The following is a 19,911-nucleotide window of genomic DNA, read 5'->3' on the forward strand; positions in this document are numbered from 1 at the left end:
AACAACATGAAATATTCTTAAGGAAAACATGGTTTGGTGTCAAATAATCAAATTAAACCCTTCTAAACTCAATTGGTGGGAAAATTAAAATGAAGGGTGAACTGGTTGAACAGAGTGCCAGACTGGGAAAGCAGTTAAACAACAGCTGCAGGCTCTATTCATAGATCAATTCTGTTCAAATGCCAACTTGATGAGTCACTAGGCAAAGCACCAAAGCAAACAACAGTGGTGCTCTGCCTCATCTCTGTCAGCACCCACCAACCAGATGCTTAGAGACATACACTCTGAAAACCTGCCTTTCCTGATTCAAGACTGTTTAACATCATTTCCATTACACACGTGTAAAGGAGGATGAAGTAATTGAAATATGAGCAAATTAACAAAGTATTGTACTCTAAATATTATAACGAACTATACACCCAGTTTTATCAGTGTCTATATGGCTGACCACATCATCATATCCTGTTCAAATGAATTTAACAATTTTGACTGTACAAACAGAATTGTCACAAACTACTCATTATTAATCATTTCAGTGCAGCCGGACTTCTGAAATGAGCTGGGATTGAATTAGCTCTTTGTGACAGAAACACATTAGTCTGTCTGACTAAACTAGACTTCAGTGTCATGTGCTAGTGATATGTTGCTGTGCTTGAACAAGAAATGCTCTTTCATGTCATTGAACAGGAACAGTTCAGTGTGTCTGAATGAGCCAGAGATTATTAAGCTACTTGTGACAGCAACATGAATAGTGTTCCTGAAAGACCTAGTGTTCATTTAGTCTTGTGTGACAGTTACAAATAACTGAGTCTTAATAAGATGCATTTCATTTAGCACTATATGATATCAATCTACTAACACGTCTAGCCACAAAGATTTATCCAGCACTTTGCAACATTAAAATGTAAGGAGTTTTGTACGTTCTCCTCGTAACCACGTGGGTTTACTCTGGGTGCTCTGGTTTCCTCCCACAGTCCAAAGACGCACTGGTTAGTTGGTCCATTGGTCATTGTAAATTGTCCTGTGATTGGTCTAGTGTTAAATAGGTAGATTGCTGGGTGGTGTGGCTCGTTGGGCTGAAAGGGCCTGTTCCTCGCTGTATCTCTAAATCAATTAAAAAAATCGTGCCTGAATATTTTTGGCTCATACAGGAGGGCACGAGAAGTCAAATGACAAGTGATCTGAAAGAGATCTGAAGCAGGAAGCTGATTAAAACAATCAGTGATTGCATGAACCCCACACAAAGCATTAAAGCTATTTTAATATTCCCATATTTACCATGAATTCTATTTTATTGATACTGCCCTTGAAAAATTTAAGCAATGTAAGTTACTGGTGACAATTCATTGTATGACGCTACTTCCTTTAAAATTAGCCTATCACAGCCGGTGCTTACTCACCCCCGAGCTGAATATGAATTGACACACCGGACAAGAAACAAATCATTTTAGAGGATACTTCACACTTTTAAAATTGTTGTGTTTTACTTGTTTTATTTTGCAAAAACAATTTTATTCTTACCCCTCTGTTAGCTAACTGCCTCCCCATCTCTATGATGTCTTAATTTCTCCAGGAAATATAGCTCTAAAAAAAACAGTAGAAAAACTTTTTTTTCTAGTTTTACTTAAAGAAAAGTAGTCAGCTTCTATGCTATTTCCAAAAAGAACAAAAAGGATCACTAACAACTTAGCACACAAGAATCACATTTAAAAACTTATGCATGCTTATTGCAAAAGTAAGCATATTTTCCTTCAGCCAAGACTAACAACTTAGCACACAAGAATCACATTTAAAAACTTATGCATGCTTATTGCAAAAGTAAGCATATTTTCCTTCAGCCAAGTTATGTGATCAATATGTGTGTGTTTGGACCTTCGCTTGGAAGCAACTATTCAACAGTCCTTAAATTAATCTACATTGTAGAATGAAGCAAATCTGCTTGAACATGAAATTGAAGGAAAGGAAAATTAAGACAAAGAAAAATTGGATTCATATATAGTAAATCAATGTATTAATTAAACCTAATCTGTTACTTGTTTTACAAATAGTCATCATCAAAACAACTAGCGTACAACTTTACTAAAGGCATTTGCGCTTCAGCAGAGAGTTATCAAAGAAAATGATGCATGTAGACAAGCAACTAAAACCTTTATCAAAATACTAGGTTGTCAGGAATATTCTAAAGAAGAAAAAAATTAGAAGATGTTAGGAAGAGAATACTGGAGCATAGGGCTAAGGCAGCTGAAAACTAAGCAATGAAATTTCATGATGCACAAGAGTATAGACAGCAGTTCTGTTAAGTTATATGTCTTGAGAAGCTTACAGAATTAGGAAGGAATGAGGACAAGATTTTGAAACACCAATGAGCCTTTAAAAAAAAACAAAGTATTGCCAAACAGGAAATTATAAAGCATCAGTGATTTCTTCATGAGCTGGACACTGGCTGTGCACCAAACTTTTGGCTCAAATTAGAAAAGCTACAAAATGCTGTGATCCAGAAGTGCAGAGGATTAAACTTTGGAGTTCATTGAAGCAAATAAAAACAAAAAAAAAAAGGAATGACACTTCATTTGAAAGTGTGACTTTTTCATTTCAAAGCAAGGAAGAACAACTTACAACAACCTGAAAGGCATCATGTCAGCCAACATTACTTATTCTGCTACTTTCAATTACAGAACCAAGTATGATGGCAGCAGTTAAGGCTCTTTGTTATTAAATGAGTGAGCAAAAGGGGTATGTATTTCAATCTCAAATTCATTTGTTTGAAAGAGTAAATGATACTTTTGTCCTTATTTGGTATATTATAGATTACATTTATTATACTTTACTCAAAATAAATCATGAAAGAATAATTTTAAGCCTGTATACAAACACCAATCTACAGATTTATTAATTTCCAGTTAGTTGTCCTGCTTATTCCCCAAGAACAGAGGTCATTCACCATTAGAAAAATTTTACATTAGCTTTCCAACTATCAAAATGTAATTATTGGAAACCACTTGAAGCACTAGAGCAGTGTCTGAGACAGATTAACTGTGTATTGGCTCATAGAAGATCAACAGCAACACCGCAGAAGAGCAACTAGTGATCAATGTGAAACTTTAAAACAGAACATGTTTATTTATAGAACAATATGGATTCTGTTTTAAATTACTCAAGGCTTTGCTTTCCTGAGCAAATGTGTTAAGAGATTATCATACTATCTAGTATGATAATCAATTCTGTAATCACATCCATACAACATCTGCAAGCCCACACACTTGTGTTGCAAGTGTGTACAGAGCATTCACATGGCCATCTAAAGTTATGTGGTGAGATTACAACAGACATCTTCAAGACCATTGGTATCGCACTATGGTAATCTAATGTTTTTCACACAGCAGAATAACTCGATGATGTTTCACATTTTATGCTTGCAAAGGCAGCACACTTACAAAACCATGACAAATTTTATTCACTGAGATAATAAAACAATAATAAAAAGATAATTTCATACCATCTTTCAAAATGTATCATGGAGTTAGCCTTTCCAATGGGAATTCAAATATCATTTTGCTTTCATTAAAAGAGAAAACCATTCCAAATCACCAGCTAAGCCAGTCAACAATCATTCAGGCCTGTTAAAGTTCATCATACAAACGTACAAGATTGTAAAATAGATATGTGAGATTTTTCTGCAATTATTTCTCTAACAATCACAACTGTTCATACTCAGAGACCATTACTTTTGAACAATTAGTAAACAATACTGTCAGTTCTGTAAATAAAATGGTAAAATCTATAGAACCTATTTGTTACTTTGCTTAAAATTTCATCGTGACATGTGCCTCAGAACATTTCACATTAAACAGTTAGACTGAAGGGAGTATCAATACCCAAAATTTTTAATTGAATAATTTAAAAGATAAACACATAGAATATTACCAAGTTAGGCGTGTGGATCATTTCTGTTGTGCTCCTGTGGTGGTGTCAGTACAGATGGGTGATGGTGTATATGATTAGTTGAGGGAAGGCTGCAGTGCTGTGCTCCAAATCAAGCCCATCGCAGACAGTCAGTCAGTGAAGGGAGCCAGGCTGTGAGCTCCATAACAACAGCATCCCTCCCATGGGCACCCCCACCCCCACTCACTTACACACACAGGAAGCCAGGGTTTGGGGGAATGACTTCACACACATACAACCATACAGCCCAGAGCTGCCCCACGCACATACCCTAGACCTCTCCTGCCCTCTCACTGTTGGCAAATAGCCTTTCCCCCTCAGTTTGAATCTTAACCCTAGGTCCCACTCACAAGATGGAACAAAGGCGCCTCCTCCAACAACAACTAACCCTGCATTCACGGCACAGCACATTCATCACCCTACATACTCCATGGAAAAAGTACTCGGTGCCGAGTACATTAATTCCGACCACTTATGCGTAAAAAATGATAACTGTTATGCTGCAATTCTTATCTACTCTATTAAATATTTATATTTAACTACATTTAGAATCACTGGAATGAATGAAAGAAACGAATCTGCGGAGTGGAAACAGCCAAGTGACAGCAGAGCAAATAGAGTAATTGATTCCACGCCAGCACATTCGGGACCAGTCTCTCAGAAAAGCGTTCAGTGACAAGCATCTTGGAGGCGGTTGTAGCATAAATATTAGTTGGATTAAAGAGAAACTGTGCTGCTTCTCTGTATTTGGAAAAGGACATGAAGTGAATAACATTGCGACGAATCGGCAGATCTGGAATGGAAGAGCAGAAGCAGACCCACCTCTGGTGGGACGGAATGTGAATAAATTAGCCCAAAGGTTTGTGCTTCTTGTAATAAATGTAACCAGAACGCGGGAGGTAACGTGAGAAAAGTTAGCCTGTCCTAAAAATTTGCAAAAGAGGGGATATAGATCTGTGCTTTAGTTGCAGCACGGCGGCTTAATCCGGTTGCCGGGGAGCCGAAGCCGGCGCCGACAGCAGCAAGGTGAAAGGTCAGAGGGAATGGGCGGGTCCAGAGGTCGCACTGCCGACGGAGGGGAGAGTTGAGTGTGTTAGACTCTGCACAAAGCTACCTACAGAATACCCTCTGGATTCAAAAGAAGCTTTAGTAGATTCGAGAACAGTAAGCATTCAACAGAAGAAAGATGGCTCAAGCCGTGAGTGGGTATAGAGGGAGTGGATTGCAGTTATTGCTACCACTGTAAATGTGTGTGAATACAGTGCAAATGGTCTTCAGATGTGAATGGAGGTAGGGAGAGGTGGTGATAATGAAAGACTGAAACTCTTGTTATAACAGCACATAACGTAGACTACAGCTGTTACTGAGTGTGTGATTTATGATCAGTGATTGTACTTGCTCTATTTTTTTTTACGTATTGATGATTGAAGTAATATATAAATAAAATCCTAGCTTTCTCATGTGGTTAGTAGGAAAGATGAGATGCATGGTGGTATAGTAGTTAGATTACTGGACTATTTATGAGATGTGGCAATGCCAGCATTTATTACCATTAATCCAAAAGGTTGGACAAAGATCTTAAGACATAATCGGATACTACCCACACAACTGAGAATTTTAGATTCTGGTTATTTAAATCTGAAGTAAGTTACTATCAGTAATAATAATTGTTAATACTGGTTTAGTGAAGTCCTTTTAAGGAAGGAAATATGTTTCTCTTCCTGGGTCAGGCCTCAGTGACTACAAACCCAGAGCAGTATGGCTGACTCTTAATCTACAAAATGACTGATTCTATTCAGTGACAGTCAGAAATAGTCAATAATTGTTGGCCCTAAGCCTGTCTTGGAGTTGGAGGACTGTAGGTGTGGAAAGGGGCTTTTTCTGCAGTTCATAAACAGATGCTGAACCTCCAAAGCAACATACACAAAATGTTGGAGGAACTCAGCAAAACAGGCAGCATCGATGGAAATAAACAAACAGTCCACATTTCAGGCTAAGACCCCTCTTCAGGATTGGAAGGAAGTGGGAAGATGCCAGGAAAAAGGTGGAGGGAGGGGAAGGAAGATAGCTGGAGGGTGATAGGTGAAGCCAGGTCAGTAAGAAAGGTAAAGGACTGGACAAAAAGGAATCTAAAAGGAGATGAAAGTAGATCATGGGAGAAAGGAAAGAATGAAGGGCACTGGAGAGTGGTGGGGGGGGGGGGGGGAGTGTGATAGGCAGGTGAGGAGAGGTAAGAGGCCAGAGTGGGAAATAAGAGAAGAGGGGAGGGGGATAAAAATTATTTTTATCAGAAGGATACATCAGTATTCATGCCAGTAGGATCTTTTCATCTCAATGACGAGTCATCAATCTGCTCAATTTCAGCACTTCTCACTCCTCAAACCTTTCCCCTCTGAACACACTGCCCTTCACTCTCTCTGCAGCAATCCCTATCTTACCATCAAATCCACAGACAAAGGAGGTGCTCTTACACTGTGGTGGACTGACAGGCCAAGTGGCAACTCTCAGGCATCTCCTCTTACCTACCTCTTGAAGAGGACCACACTCCGACTATCAGAAAACTCTTCGACAACATCACTGACATTATCAACTCCCATCCACTGCTACCAAGCCTATAGTTCCCTTACTCTGAGCTGCTTGCTTCTATCTCTTTCCCAAGATGCACAAACAACTCCATTCTATCTCCTTTGGTTCAGTCCCTTCCCACTTACATCTGTGACACTTCTCATGCTCTCGATTTCCTCAATAACTTTCAATTCCCTGGCCCTGACCAACTCACTTTCACCATGGATGTCCAGTCCCCATACACTTTTATACCCATCAAGAAGGCCTTATAGCTCTCCACTGCTTTCTCATCAAAAGAACCAACCTGTTCCCCTCCACCACCACCCTCCTCTGTCTGGCAGAACGTCCTCACCCTCAACAATTTCTCCTTCAGCTCCTCTCATTTTCCGCAGGCTCATGAGGTAGCCATGGGTACCCGTGTGGGCCACAGCTTTGCTTGCCATTTCATTGGCTATGCAGAACAGTCTTATGTTACAAGCCTTCTCCAGTAATGCTCCCTAGCTCTTCCTCTGCCACATTGACAACTACATTGCTGCTGCTTCTTGCATCCATGATGAGCTCATCAATTTCATCAATTTTGCCTTTAACTTCCACCCTGTCCTTAAGTGTCCTAGGTCCATTTCTGACACCACCCTCCACTTTCTCAATTTCTCAATCTCTCTATCTCCATCTCTGTAGACAAACTGTCAACCAACATCTTTTATAAACCTACCGATTCCCACAATTATTTTGACTATATCTCTTCCTATCCTGCCTCCTGTAAAAGTGCTATTCCCTTTTCTCAGTTCCTTCCTCTCTGCCATATCTGTTCCCAGGATGAGGCTTTCCTTTCCAAGATATTTGAGATATCCTCTGTCTTCAAAGTACAGGGTTTTCCTTCCTCCACCATTGATGCTGCCCTCATCTTTATCTCCTCCATTCCCCTAACATCCATACTCACCCTATCTTCCTGCCACCTTAACAATAATAGAGTTCCTCTTGTCCTTACCTACCACCCCATGAGCCTCTGCATCCAACACATCATCCTGCACAACTTCTGCCATCTCCAAAAGGGATCCTGACACCTAAACACATCTTTACCTCCCACCCTTCCCTCTGCTTTCTGTGGGGATCACTGCCTTCGTGATTCATCCTGCCCAACTATTCTCCAACTTATCCTTGCAAGCAGCTAAAGTGCTACTCCTGCCTATTCACCTCCATTCAGAGCTGCAGACAGTCCTTCCAGGTGAGGCAACACATCACCTGGGAATCTGCTGGGGTCATCTTTTGTGTCTGGTGCTCCCAATGTGCCTCCTCTACATTAGTGAGATACATCGTAAATCGCTGTGTGGAGTACCTCAGCCACAGGTGGGGCTTTTTGATGGCCAGGCATTTTAATTCTGATTCCCATTCTGATATGTTGGTCCGTGGTCTCTTGTGAGGCTGTCTTCAGGGTGGAGGAGCAACACTTTAAGTTCTGTCTGGGTACCCTCCAACCTTGTCGTAAATATTGATTTCTCCTTCCAGTAAAAAAAATCCCCTTGCCCTCCCCTCTTCTGTTCCCTACTGTGGCCTCATACCTCTTCTCCCTTGCCTATCACCTCCACTTGGGTCCCCTCCTCTTTCCCTCTCTACTATGGTCCACTATCCTCTCCTATCAGATTTCTCCTCTCCAGCCCTTTACTTTTCCCGTCCACTTGGCTTCATCTATCACTTTCTAGCTTGCCTCCTTCCTCTCCCCTACACTTCTATTCTGGCATCTTCCCCCTTCCTTTTCAATCCTGAAAAAGGGTCTCCACTTGAACCGTCAACTGTTTACTCTTCTCCATAGATGCTGCCTGACTTGTTGAGTTCCTCTGGCATTTTGTGTGTGTTTTTTTTCTTCTGCTGTTGTTGTGTTCTGTTTGTTTCCTGCCAAGAATTGTGAGCATGTTAAGATGATGCTGGATATGTGGCAACACTTGTGGGCTGCTCCTAGCACATTTTTGGATGTACTGGTTGGTAACACAAACGATGCATTTCCTGAATGCTTCCATGTAGATGTGAGAAATGAATCTGAATCTAAATTTAAAGAAGTAAAAGTTTATTTAAAATTCAAATTGTTGTTATGAATGCTCTAAACAATCTTTGTCAATGCATTTGCAGGCTATTTAGTTTTGACTGAATGAGCATTTTTTTTTAAGCACTCAACAGTGATGAAGAAGGGGCAATTTGGTATGATGTGCTCCCGTGTTTATTGCTTCCAAATTGTAAGAAGCAATAGTCTCCAAGTCCGCCTTTACTGTTCCCAAGCCTCACAGAAAACAGTTACCAAGGCTCTAAGTGAAAATAAAGATGCTACACCTATGAAATTGGTAGAACTGGGAAAGAATTTAAGCAAAAAGACGATACACCACATCCGAACCACAGCTAACACCCTGTGGGAAAACTATGAGGAGTTTGTTGGACTGAAAGAAGTTCAAGAGGCACAGCTGAATGTCACAGAGGTAAAGCAATTATAGAAATAATGTGCCACTTATGATGTCTGAACTGCAGACTGCTATTGAATAATGTTTGACACAGTAAATTAATTTTTATTCAAATACAGGCTGTGATTGTCACTGGCAGGGCCAGCAGTTATAGTCCATCCCTTCTTACTGTTGGGAATGTGGAGGGGTGAGACACCATTTTAGATGCTTGCAGTCCTTCCAGTTAAGGTGCTCTGATATTTTGTTCAGTCGGGGTTTCCAGAATTTTGACACAGTGACAATCATGGTATATTTCGAATTAGGGTGCGGTTTATCTTCAGGTGGCCGTTTGGGGTCCTGAGTGTAGGTGAGGGAGGAAGTGTAGGGGTAGATGTAGCACTTGTGCTGCCTGCATGGATTAATACTGGGAGGGAGATCAATGAGAAGGGACAAATGGATCCCTGTGTAAAGCAAAAAGGGTGGGGGAGGGGCAGATGTGCTTGGTGGTGGGATCCTGTTGGAGATGGAGGAATTTCTGGAGAATTATCTGCTGGGCGTGGAGGCTGGTGGGGTGGTAGGTGAGGACAAGAGGAACCCTATCCCAGATGGGGTGGCGGGAGGATGGGGTGAGGGCAGACATGCGCGGAATGGAAGAGATATGATTGAGGGCAGCGTTTGCAGTATTGCCATGTTGGATAATAATAACTTTATTTATAGAGTACTTTTCAGACAGCTGTTGTAGTTCAAGGTGTTTTACAATGGGATAAAAGTATGAACATAAAATAAAAATAAACATGAAAATAAGAGTCAAACAGATGAAAGCTAAAAGCAAGGTCAAAAAAATGGGTTTTGAGCTGGCATTTAAAAATGTCTACTAAGTCTACATCCCTTATAGTTTTAGGTTCCACAGTTTAGCACTGTAGTTCAAAAATCCTGACTTGCCAATTATCTTTAAGTGTAGATTGTTTAAATTTAAGAGACAATCGAAGGAAGACCTGAGAGATTAAGCAACGTTATAAAAAAAAAGATTCTATGATCTCCGGTCCCAGACCATTAAGACCTTTAAACACAAGTAAGCGAACCAAACAAATGAAGATGCCAAGCAAGTCGCCCAGAAGACTGATTTGTGGCTGGTATCTGTTCAGGCCAGGCAATCACTATGTGTTCCAACACACTTCTGGTGAGTGACTTGTAAATGATGGATTAGCTTTGTGTCACTCATAGCAGGCTATCCAACCTGCCGCTACATTCACAGTAACCAAGTCACTGTTCCAGTTGAACACAATGTCAATAGTGATGTCTCCTACACTGAAGACAATGTGGTTAGATTATTTTGGAGATGGAAGTTGCCTGACTTGAGCACAAATGCTGTATGCCACTTAGCAGCCATGCCTGCATGTTGTTTGAGTCTTGCTTTCATTTTGGGTGTCATGGTAATATAGTGGTTAGCACGACATCCACTGTAAGGAGTCTCTGTGGAATACATGGGTTTTCTCTGGGTCTTCCAAAGACAATAGTTAATTGGTAAATTGCCCTGTGATTAGGTTAAGGTTAAATTGGGGTTGCTGTATCTCTAAATAATCTTTCTTACAGTAGTGAAAATGCAATGAAGTGGTAAATCAAGGGTACTTGAAATTGGCATAGTATGGAGTATAAGAAAAACTTGTTTAGAACAATTCTGATAGAACTATAGAGGACGTGACCACCATTTGATTCATAAGCTTGTTCATCTCAGTTTGCTGTATATTAAGTTGAAAAGGTTCCAGTGACTGGTTTGGGGTGGTGGCTGGGGAGAAGAAATGTCAGGTCCTGTGCATACATATGCAGACATAAGAAGATCAGGTTCAAGGTATGTATACAGTATACGATCTTGAGATTCATCTTCTTGCAGGCAGCCGCAAACAAAGAAACAGAATAGAACCTGTTAAACGAAAAAACCCCACATAACAAGGCCATCAAACATCCAATGTTTAAAAAAATATATAGGTTGTGCAAACAATAAAAAGTGAAGAAATAACATTAATTGTAGAGTTAGTTCAGCGCAGCGCTGAAGTGTCTCGATCAAATTGTAATCGAAAGAAGTAAACAAAAACACAAGGAACATAAACTTCAGAGTCCCCAGAAGAGAGTGTATGACTCCGGAGAGTGTGGAGCCTGTCCAGAAGCCCAGTGGCTACGGATCAACAGCCACACCTGAGCACTGACTGATCTGTTTGCTATAATTTGTTTTTCTGTTCAAAAGAAAATGTACTGCTAAGTATACTCACTGGATCAGAAAGCGTCTTTAAAGAAGTTAATGTTTGCATTTCAGATACCACTTATATTTTTTAACTTCACGTTTTACTATTGACACCATAATTGATCTGACAACAGTGAAATCAAAGATATTGAAGGTAGAACACCACCCATAAAGTAGTTCTTTATTATTGGGTATCATTTTTGCCCAAGCTTGTCATAACCTTTTCTCAGACTACCTGCAGTTGAGTGGTATTAAAGTTTGTTTGATAAAACTGAGATGTTACATGAAGTTGAAAGCACATATAAATGTACAGATGTACCGTGGAGAACATTCTAACTAGTTGCATCAACATCTGGTATGGAGGGGCCACTGCACAGGATCAGAAAAAGCTGCAGAAAGTTGTGAACTCAGTCAGCTCCATCATAGGCACCAGCATCTATGAGACCTTCAAAAGGCCATCCATCATTAAGGACACCCGTCACCCAGAGGGTGCCTCTTCTTATTACTGCCATCAGGGAGGAGGTACAGGAGCCTGAAGACACACACTCAGTGTTTCAGGAACAGCTTCTTTCCCCTCTGTCATCAGATTTCTGAATGGACATTGAACCCATGAACACCACCTCCGTACTTCTTCCTCTCTTTTTACACTACTTATTTATTTTATTTTATGTACTTGTTGTAATTTTTGGTTTTTGTTATTAGTATTGCACAAAACAATTAATTTCATGACATGGCAGTGATATTTAACCTGATTCTGATGTAAGTTGTTATACCTACTAGCTGTTGTTAAATGTGTTGGGCTATATATAAAGAACTGGAAGCCTGCGATAAAAACTGAAATGATAATGAGTGACTGACAAATGCATTGTTCCTCTTAGGCAGAGAAAGCATTCATGGTTGCCCGTGGTGTTGTTCGACAAAGCCAGGAAACCCTTGAAGCTCAGCAACTGAAATTGAAGGAGGTTCGGGATAAATTAGACAGAGTCTCACGGGAGGACAGTCACTATCTAGAGCTGGCCACTCAAGAACATAAACTGCTTCAAGTGAGGATTTTTTTTTTGCTAATTTGCTTTGCTCTGTAATTATACACTGATATTTGAGGGATAATAACAATTGGGTTCCTAAGGTTGCTATAGCTGGGTTGGGGGGAGGTGGGGTGAAGGAGGGGATTAGTGGGGATCACCTCCCACTATCTATTAAATGCTCCCAATGGCGTGCATCTCAAATGGTCTCTGACAACCAAATGCAGCTTCTGGATTTTACATGACGTTTAGCCACTAAGCCCAGCAGAACAGTCTCTACTGACAGGAGAAAGGGCAAAGGTAGTTCACTAGTGCCTTAAAACGAGTCAGGTAGATGGGGCTCATCAGCCGTAGTTGGCAGCTCATCTAGGAGAAGGAAAACTCTGATCTCCACCCTCCGCTGCCATGCAACTATACCCACTCATGTGGAAGGCTTTGAGGGTAAATCCTGAGGAAAAGTCTGTAGTTGGTGTTGCTACAGCTAACAAAATATACTGCTGTAAAGAACAATTGTAATAACTGTGGTGCCATCTACAATTTGCTATGGGTTTGCACGCAAGAGGCAAATAACCTCTTCCTCAATATCAAGAAGACAAAAGAGATGGTTATCAACTTTGGAACTCGCACCACCCACGACCCTTTTACATCGGCAGGATAGCAGTGGAAATTACAAGAAGTTTCAAACTCCTGAGACTGCACATCTTGCACAACCTGTCTTGGACCCATTCATTCTAAACAATCAGGAAAGCTCGCCAGTGCCTCTGCTTTCTCAGGAGGCTGAAGAGAGTTGGACAATGCACATCTATACTCATGTCATACAACAGGTGCACAGCAGAGAGCATCCTAACAGTGCTGAAACTGCACTGCAACAGACCGGAAGGCACCACAACGGGTAGTCAAAACCGCCCAACACATCACCGGTACCAGCCTACCCACCATCAAGGTCATGTATACCATGACCAAAGAAGAGCCAGCAGCATCATGAAGAATCCCATCAACACTGCTCATGGACTGCTTGTCCATTCCCATCAGGGAGGAGGCTACGTAGCATCCGCACCAGGATCACCAGACTCAAAAACAGTGACTTTCCCCCAAGCAGTAAGGCTGATCAACATCTCCACCCACTAACCCACTCCTCCACACTGCCAGCCACCACTACTTTATCAGTTTCTGTCAGTCACCTCATGTACAGACACTCCTTTGCCTAGAGTCACGTAATGTACATATAATCAACATATGTACATAAACTATCTTACATATTTATACGGTACTGTGAAAAAATTCTTAGATATATATAGCTAGGGTGCCTAAAGCTTTTGCACAGTACTGCAGTAATTTTATGCATTGTACTGCACTGCTGCCTCAAAAAGACAGCAAAAATTTCATGACATACGTAATTGAGGATAAACTTGATTCTGATATGGGTCTCTATTATGGATTGAGAGTGGGAAGAGAGCAGGGGGAGAAGAACCATGGCTGGGAAAAGGGGGATGGAGAGAGGTCGGAGCAGAAAGCACCAGAGAGACATTCTGTAATGATCAATAAACCAATTGTTTGTAATCAGATGACCTTGCCTGGTGTCTCAGGGCTGTGTGTGTCTAAACCTCTGCTATCCCCCCTGTCCCTGGCACTCCTTCTGTGCCACCTGTCCCACACACCTCCCACAGCTCTCCCCTCACTCTGGCTATCTATCTATCTATATATATCTATAAATAGTGTGCTTAAGACTTTTGCACAGAACTGTATTTTTTTTTTAATTATTGTGTGCTTTTGTTATGTTTTTTATTTGGTTGCATCAGATTTGGAGTAACAATTATTACATGTTTCTTTATACCTGTGCACTGGAAATTACATTAAACACTCTTGAATTTGTCTTTGCAGCTGCCTGTCCCCATCTGCTACGCTCAATGTGTCCGTCCTTAGCGCTCTCTTTTTTTTTTAATAAGCAAAGGTCGAGAAAATAAAGTTTAATATTGCATTTAATTTTGTTTTCTATCCTGTAATCAGGATGAAAGAAGACATCGAACAGCCTATGAAAATGCAGAAGAAGCTGAACGTGAGACATTTGCTCTCTTCTCAGCAGCAGTGAGGGGAAGCCACGAGAAAGAGCGGGCCAGAGCAGAGAGAACAAAAAACTGGTCTCTGGTGGGGTCTGTGTTGGGAGCCATAATTGGAGTCCTGGGGTCAACTTACATCAATAGAGTTCGGCTTCAAGAGCTGAAGGCATTGCTTCTTGAGGCACAGAAAGGGCCGATGAACTTGCAGGAAGCTCTTAAAGAACAGGCGTCCATGCACCAAATCCAAAATAAGGAGCTGAATACACTTGTGACCAATTTGAAGGAATTGGTTGGCCAAAACGGTGCAGTGCAGCAAGCAGGGAAGGCCACCACTAACACCGGAAAATCAGAATCTGTTTTGAAACTGGATCCTTTCATGATCTCTCTGAAAGAACAAGCAACTTCATTGAAGCGTACCAATACAGCATTAGAGGGGCTGGAGCAAAAGTTAAAAAATCTGCAAATGTCACTTGGCCAAGTGGCTTCTGACATCAAGACAGTAAAAGTTGTTGCACAGACCAAGCCATGGCATACAGTGCCTTCAGAATTGACACAAGATTGGCAGACTCTAGCAACAGAGGATGTGATTGTTGGTTTGGCAGAGACTGAAAAAAGGCTGGAATATCAAATCAGAACAAACACTGTGTATAGCACAGTGCTGACATGTGCTGCATTTGCCCTCACACTCCCAGTATTGTATGTCTTCTTCAGAGGGAATTAAAAAAGATGCTGTACCTCAGAAGCTTGTAAGTTTTGTAATGTTTCCCAAAATTGGATGCCATTTTCCAGCAAATGGTGAAAATATACTTCGCAATTGAATTGCATTTTTGTTTCAAATATGAAAGGGTTTGTACTGATCAATACTTGCTTACCGATTTACAGCATGTATTTGCACAGCATTTCATGTCCTTAAAATATCCATAGAAAAGTATGACACTGTCAGATTTAAAACACATTCAACTTCATACATTAAAACAAAATGGGAGAAGGAGGGAGGGATAATTATATCTGAGGAAGAATGGACACAAATATCTTTGGAAGTGTACCAGTTCACAGAAATGGAGGGAGTTCGGATGGAAAAACTTGATAAGATATTTTATTACACCCTCTCAGAAATCCCATTATGATAGTAACCTCCCTGTTTGCTGGAGAAATTGTGGAAATCAAAATGCAAACCATTATCATATTTTCTGGGAATGCCCCATTATCAAAAACTACTGGAGTGGGATACACAGTGCTCTACAAGACATCTTTAAATGTGAAATACCCTTAGAAAGCAAGACCATATATTTTGGGTATGTACCTCAAGAATGGTTGAAGAGATTTAATAATTATTTAATGAATATACTGCTGTTGGCTGGTAAAAAGACTCTTACTAGAAAATAGTTATCACAAGAGAGCCCAACCTTAAATGCATGGATGGAAATTACAATGGACAATTACAAAATGGAGAAGATAACAGCATCTGTTAATCATAAGCTGGAACAATTTGATTCATACTGGGAAAAATGGTTTAACTACATAACACCTCATAGGCCTGATTTTATTCTCACAAATCAATGAATATGTTGTTAAAAAAAAGATCACTCCCTACTTGTACATAGTTTTCTCCTTTTGCTTGTTCTTTCTTTCCTCTCTTTTCTATAAGTGTATAGCTCAGGTAAATATTATGTGGAGATTTGTGTCATATATGACTATATGATATGTATGTACAATGTCTGAAATACATCTTATGGAAATGTTTGATGATGAACGTCAATAAAAAATAAATTACAAAAAAAGAAGAAAAATATAACACAGAAACAGGCCCTTAGGCCCACCTAGTCCCATTGACCTGTATCCGGACCATAGCCATCAATACTCCTACTGGCCATGTACCAATCCAAACATTGAAATTGATTCAAGTGTACCACCTGCACTGACAGCTCATTCCACACTCTCAGGATCCTCTAAGTGAAGAAGTTTCCCCTCATGTTCCTCTTATATGTTTCACCTTTCACCGTTAACCCATGATCTCCAGCAGTTGTCCCTCCAAACCTCAGTGGAAAAATGCCTGCTTGCATTTACCCTATCTATACCCCTCACAATTTTATATACCTTTATCAATTAATCTCCCCTCAGTCTTCTATGTTCCAAGGAATAAAGTCCTAACCTATTCAACCTTATTTACATTTTTCCTATAGGTAGGTGACCAAGACTGCACACAATACTCCAAATTAGGCTTCACCATTGTCTTATACAACTTCAACATAACATCCATTCTCCTGTACTCAGTACTTTGATTTATGAAGTCCAATGTTCCAAAAGCTTTCTTTATGAGCCTATCCACCTGTGATGCCACTTTCAAGGAATTATGGGTTTGCATTCCCAGATCTCTTTGTTCTACTGTACACCTAGGTGCCCCACTGCTCACCATGTAAGACCAACTCTGGTTGGTCATACCGATGTGCAACACCTCGTAGTTGTCTGCATTAAACTCCCATCAGCTATTTTTCACCCCCATTTGCCAGCTGGTCCAGATCCTGCAAATGTGTTGATCCAGTTAACTGCTTTATCAGCCAGATTGCTGATATAGATGACAAACAACAACAGACCCAGCAACGATCCCTTCAGCATTCCACTACTCACAGGCATCCGGTCAGAGAGGCAACCATCTACTACCACTCTCTGCCTTCTCCACAACACCAATGGCTAATCCAGTTTACTACCTCATCTTAAATGCCAATGACTGAACCAACCACCCATGCGGTACCTTGTGAAATGCCTATGTAGGCAGCATCCACTGCATTGCCTTCATCGACTTCCCTGGTAACTTCTTCAAATAACTCTACAAGATTGGTTAGTCACAACCTACCAAGCCATGCTGACGATCCCTAATCAGTCCCATCTATCCAAATACTACATCCAGTCCCTTAGAATATCTTACAATAACTTTCCCAGTACTGATGTCAGGCTCACCATCCAGATATATTGTAATGCAAAGCATTCAACGTCAATGGTCTTTGCAATGAAGTAACGAGAGTAAAATGTTCCTAAAATGCATTGCTCACAATTCCAAACCCTCCTTAAATTCCTTCAGAATCCATGTCTTTGGCAATGTGCAATACACTGGTTAACTTCAACTCTTATTAAATCTCAGAGCACGTCACTACCCATAATTGTTGTCCATTTATTTTTTTTCTATAAAAGGCATTCCTATTTTGTTTGGGACAAAACATGCACAATGATCGTTTATTGGTGGTGATTATTGAAACACTTAAGGAACAGACCAATACGAACATAATACAGATATTCTGACCTATGCTCACAATGCCAGGATCTGCTCTTCATGACCCACTGTTTGTGAAAGTTGTACCTATCAGTGAAAGATAATGCAATAATAGTAGTGTTCCATTGCAAAAATGTCTAAAAAACTACAAATAACTCCTACTGTAGGTAAGCAGTGGGAGAACTGGGGGTGATTAGGATGTGAAAAACTGGAAAACATTGTACTGGATCCCCAAGTCATTGAGTCAAAGATCGGATATCTGTACAGGTGGGAGTCACAAGGGCTGGTGACTCCCCTCATCCAGGTCACGAGGGTCACAAAGATAGATACGTGTCCTGAGGTCAAATTCTTGATCGACAGGTCCTGGGGTTGAAGTCCGAAAATCAAACCCATGATTGGAGAGTCCTGACATTTATATGTAGAGGTCGACGAAGTCCAGAGGACAAAGCTGAAGGTCAAGTTCAAATTCGAATTCAAGACCGTACGTGAATATAGCCAAATGAAACAGCATTACTCTGGAACCAATCACAAACAAGAAAATCTGCAGATGCTGGAAATCAAAGCAACACTCTCAAAATGCTGGAGGAACTCAGCAGGCCAGGCCCCATCTATGGAAAAAAGTACTGTCGACATTTCAGGCCAAGACCCTTCGGCAGGATGGAGAGAAAAAGATGAATAGAGTTAAAAGGTCAGGGAAGTGAGACAGAAATCCAAGGTGATAGGTGAAACTGGGAGGGGGAGGAGTGAACTAAAGAACTGGAACATTCTCAAATTAATTATCATTCAGGATTAAAATCCTTCACTGAGAGCAGAATGAGAAATGTGGAGGTTGGGCACCAGGTAGATTCATGGTGAAAGTTGATTGGTGAAAGAGATACAGGGCTGCAGAAGGAAGAATAGGAAAGGGCAGAATGCCATGGAAGAAAGAAAAAGGGGAGGAGCACCAGAAGGAGGCAATGGACAGGCAAGGAGATAAGGTGAGAGAGGGAAAAGTGGATGGGGAATGGTGAAGGAGAGGGGAGGCATTACCAGAAGTTTGAGCAATCGATGTTCATGCCACCAGGTTGGAGGCTACCGAGACGGAATATAGGGTGCTGTTCTTCCAACCTGAGTGTGACCTCATCAGAACAGTGGATTGACATACTGGAATGGGAATAGGAAATGGAATTAAAATGGGTGGCCACTGAGAGATGGTAGGGAAAGATGAGCTTGGTGCTGGGATCCCATTGGAGATGGTGGAAGTTCTGGGGAATTATGTGCTGGATACAGAGACTGGTGGGATGGTAGGTGAGGGCAAGAGGAACCCTATCCCTGGTATGGTGGCGGGAGGATGGGGTGAGAGCAGACGTGTGTGAAATGGAAGACATGGTTGAGGGCAGTGTTGACTGTGGCGGAAGGGAATACCCTTTCTTGGAAAAAGGATGACTTCTCCTTCATTCTGGAATGAAAAGCCTCATCCTGAAAGCAGATGCAACAGAGAAATAGAGCAAAGAGGATGGAATTTTTACAAGTAACAGATGGGAAGAGGCATAGTCCAGGTAGATCTGAGAGTCCGTGGGTTTATAATAGGCATAAACTATCTACAGAGATAGAGACAGTGACATCAAGAAAGGGGAGGGAGGTGTCAGAAATGGACTAGGTAAATGTGAAGGCACAGTGGAAGTTGGAGGCAAAGTTGATGAAGTCGACAAGCTCTGCATGGGTGCAGGAAGCAGACCAATGCAATCATAGATGTAGTGTAGGAAAAGTTGGGGAGTGATATCAATGTAGGCTCGGAACGTAGACTGTTCCACGTAGCCAACGAAAAGGAAGGCATAGCTGGGACCCATATGAGCCCATGGCTACACTTTTTGTTTGGAGGAAATGGGAAGGGCCAAAGGGAAAGTTCATAAGAATGAGGACAAGTTCGCTAAATGGAGGAGAGTGGTGATGGTTGGGTCTGGTGTCCAGAAAGAAACAGAGAGCTTTGAGGCCTTCCTGGTGGGGGATGGAGGTGTACAAAGACTGCACATGCATAGTGAAAATAAGAAAATGGGGGCCAGGGAACTTGAAATCATTGAAAAGATCCAGAGCATGTGAAGTGTCACATACGTAGGTAGGAAGGGACTGAAATGGGGTGATAAAACAGTCAGGGTATGCAGATATAAGTTCAGTAGGGCAGGAAACAATGGGCCTACCTGGAAAAGTGGGTTTGTGGATCTTGGGTAAGAGGTAGAAACGGGAGGTCTGGGGTGTAGGAAATGCATGCAGACATGGTCAAGAGGATCAGTTGTTGTTCAGCCCAAACATTTGAAAGGGGACAAAATGTAATCCAAGTGACTTTGACCATGAAATGATTGTTGGTGCCATATGGGTTTTTTGAGTATCTCAGAAACTGCTGATCTCTTGGGAT

General features: G+C 41.2%; 2 protein-coding genes across 10 annotated transcripts in view; one reads left to right on the forward strand and one right to left on the reverse strand.

Moving 5' to 3' along the window:
- Positions 1-4,312, reverse strand: part of brpf1 (bromodomain and PHD finger containing, 1) — a 56,121-nt gene extending 51,809 nt beyond the window's left edge. For all 3 annotated transcript variants that reach the window (XR_012102200.1, XM_073072802.1, XM_073072801.1), the window contains exon 1: positions 3,925-4,312. The gene's annotated coding sequence lies outside the window, so the exon portion shown is untranslated. The remainder of the gene's footprint in view (positions 1-3,924) is intronic.
- A 310-nt stretch (positions 4,313-4,622) lies between these two features.
- On the forward strand, positions 4,623-17,380 carry ccdc51 (coiled-coil domain containing 51). Of its 7 annotated transcripts, none has more exons than XM_073072808.1 (4): positions 4,623-4,801; positions 8,670-8,972; positions 12,051-12,215; positions 14,202-17,380. In XM_073072808.1, exons 2-4 carry the CDS (start codon positions 8,682-8,684, stop codon positions 14,970-14,972), a joined length of 1,227 nt encoding a protein of 408 aa, XP_072928909.1. In that variant the 5' UTR covers positions 4,623-4,801; positions 8,670-8,681; the 3' UTR covers positions 14,973-17,380. The 7 variants fall into 7 exon arrangements, with proteins under 7 accessions (XP_072928909.1, XP_072928907.1, XP_072928910.1 ...); XM_073072806.1 differs by lacking the exon at positions 4,623-4,801 and adding an exon at positions 4,984-5,106; XM_073072804.1 differs by lacking the exon at positions 4,623-4,801 and adding an exon at positions 4,989-5,232.
- The last annotated feature ends 2,531 nt before the right edge of the window (positions 17,381-19,911 follow it).

The sequence above is a fragment of the Hemitrygon akajei genome, chromosome 19, assembly GCF_048418815.1.
Source record: "Hemitrygon akajei chromosome 19, sHemAka1.3, whole genome shotgun sequence".
Classification (NCBI taxonomy): domain Eukaryota; kingdom Metazoa; phylum Chordata; class Chondrichthyes; order Myliobatiformes; family Dasyatidae; genus Hemitrygon; species Hemitrygon akajei.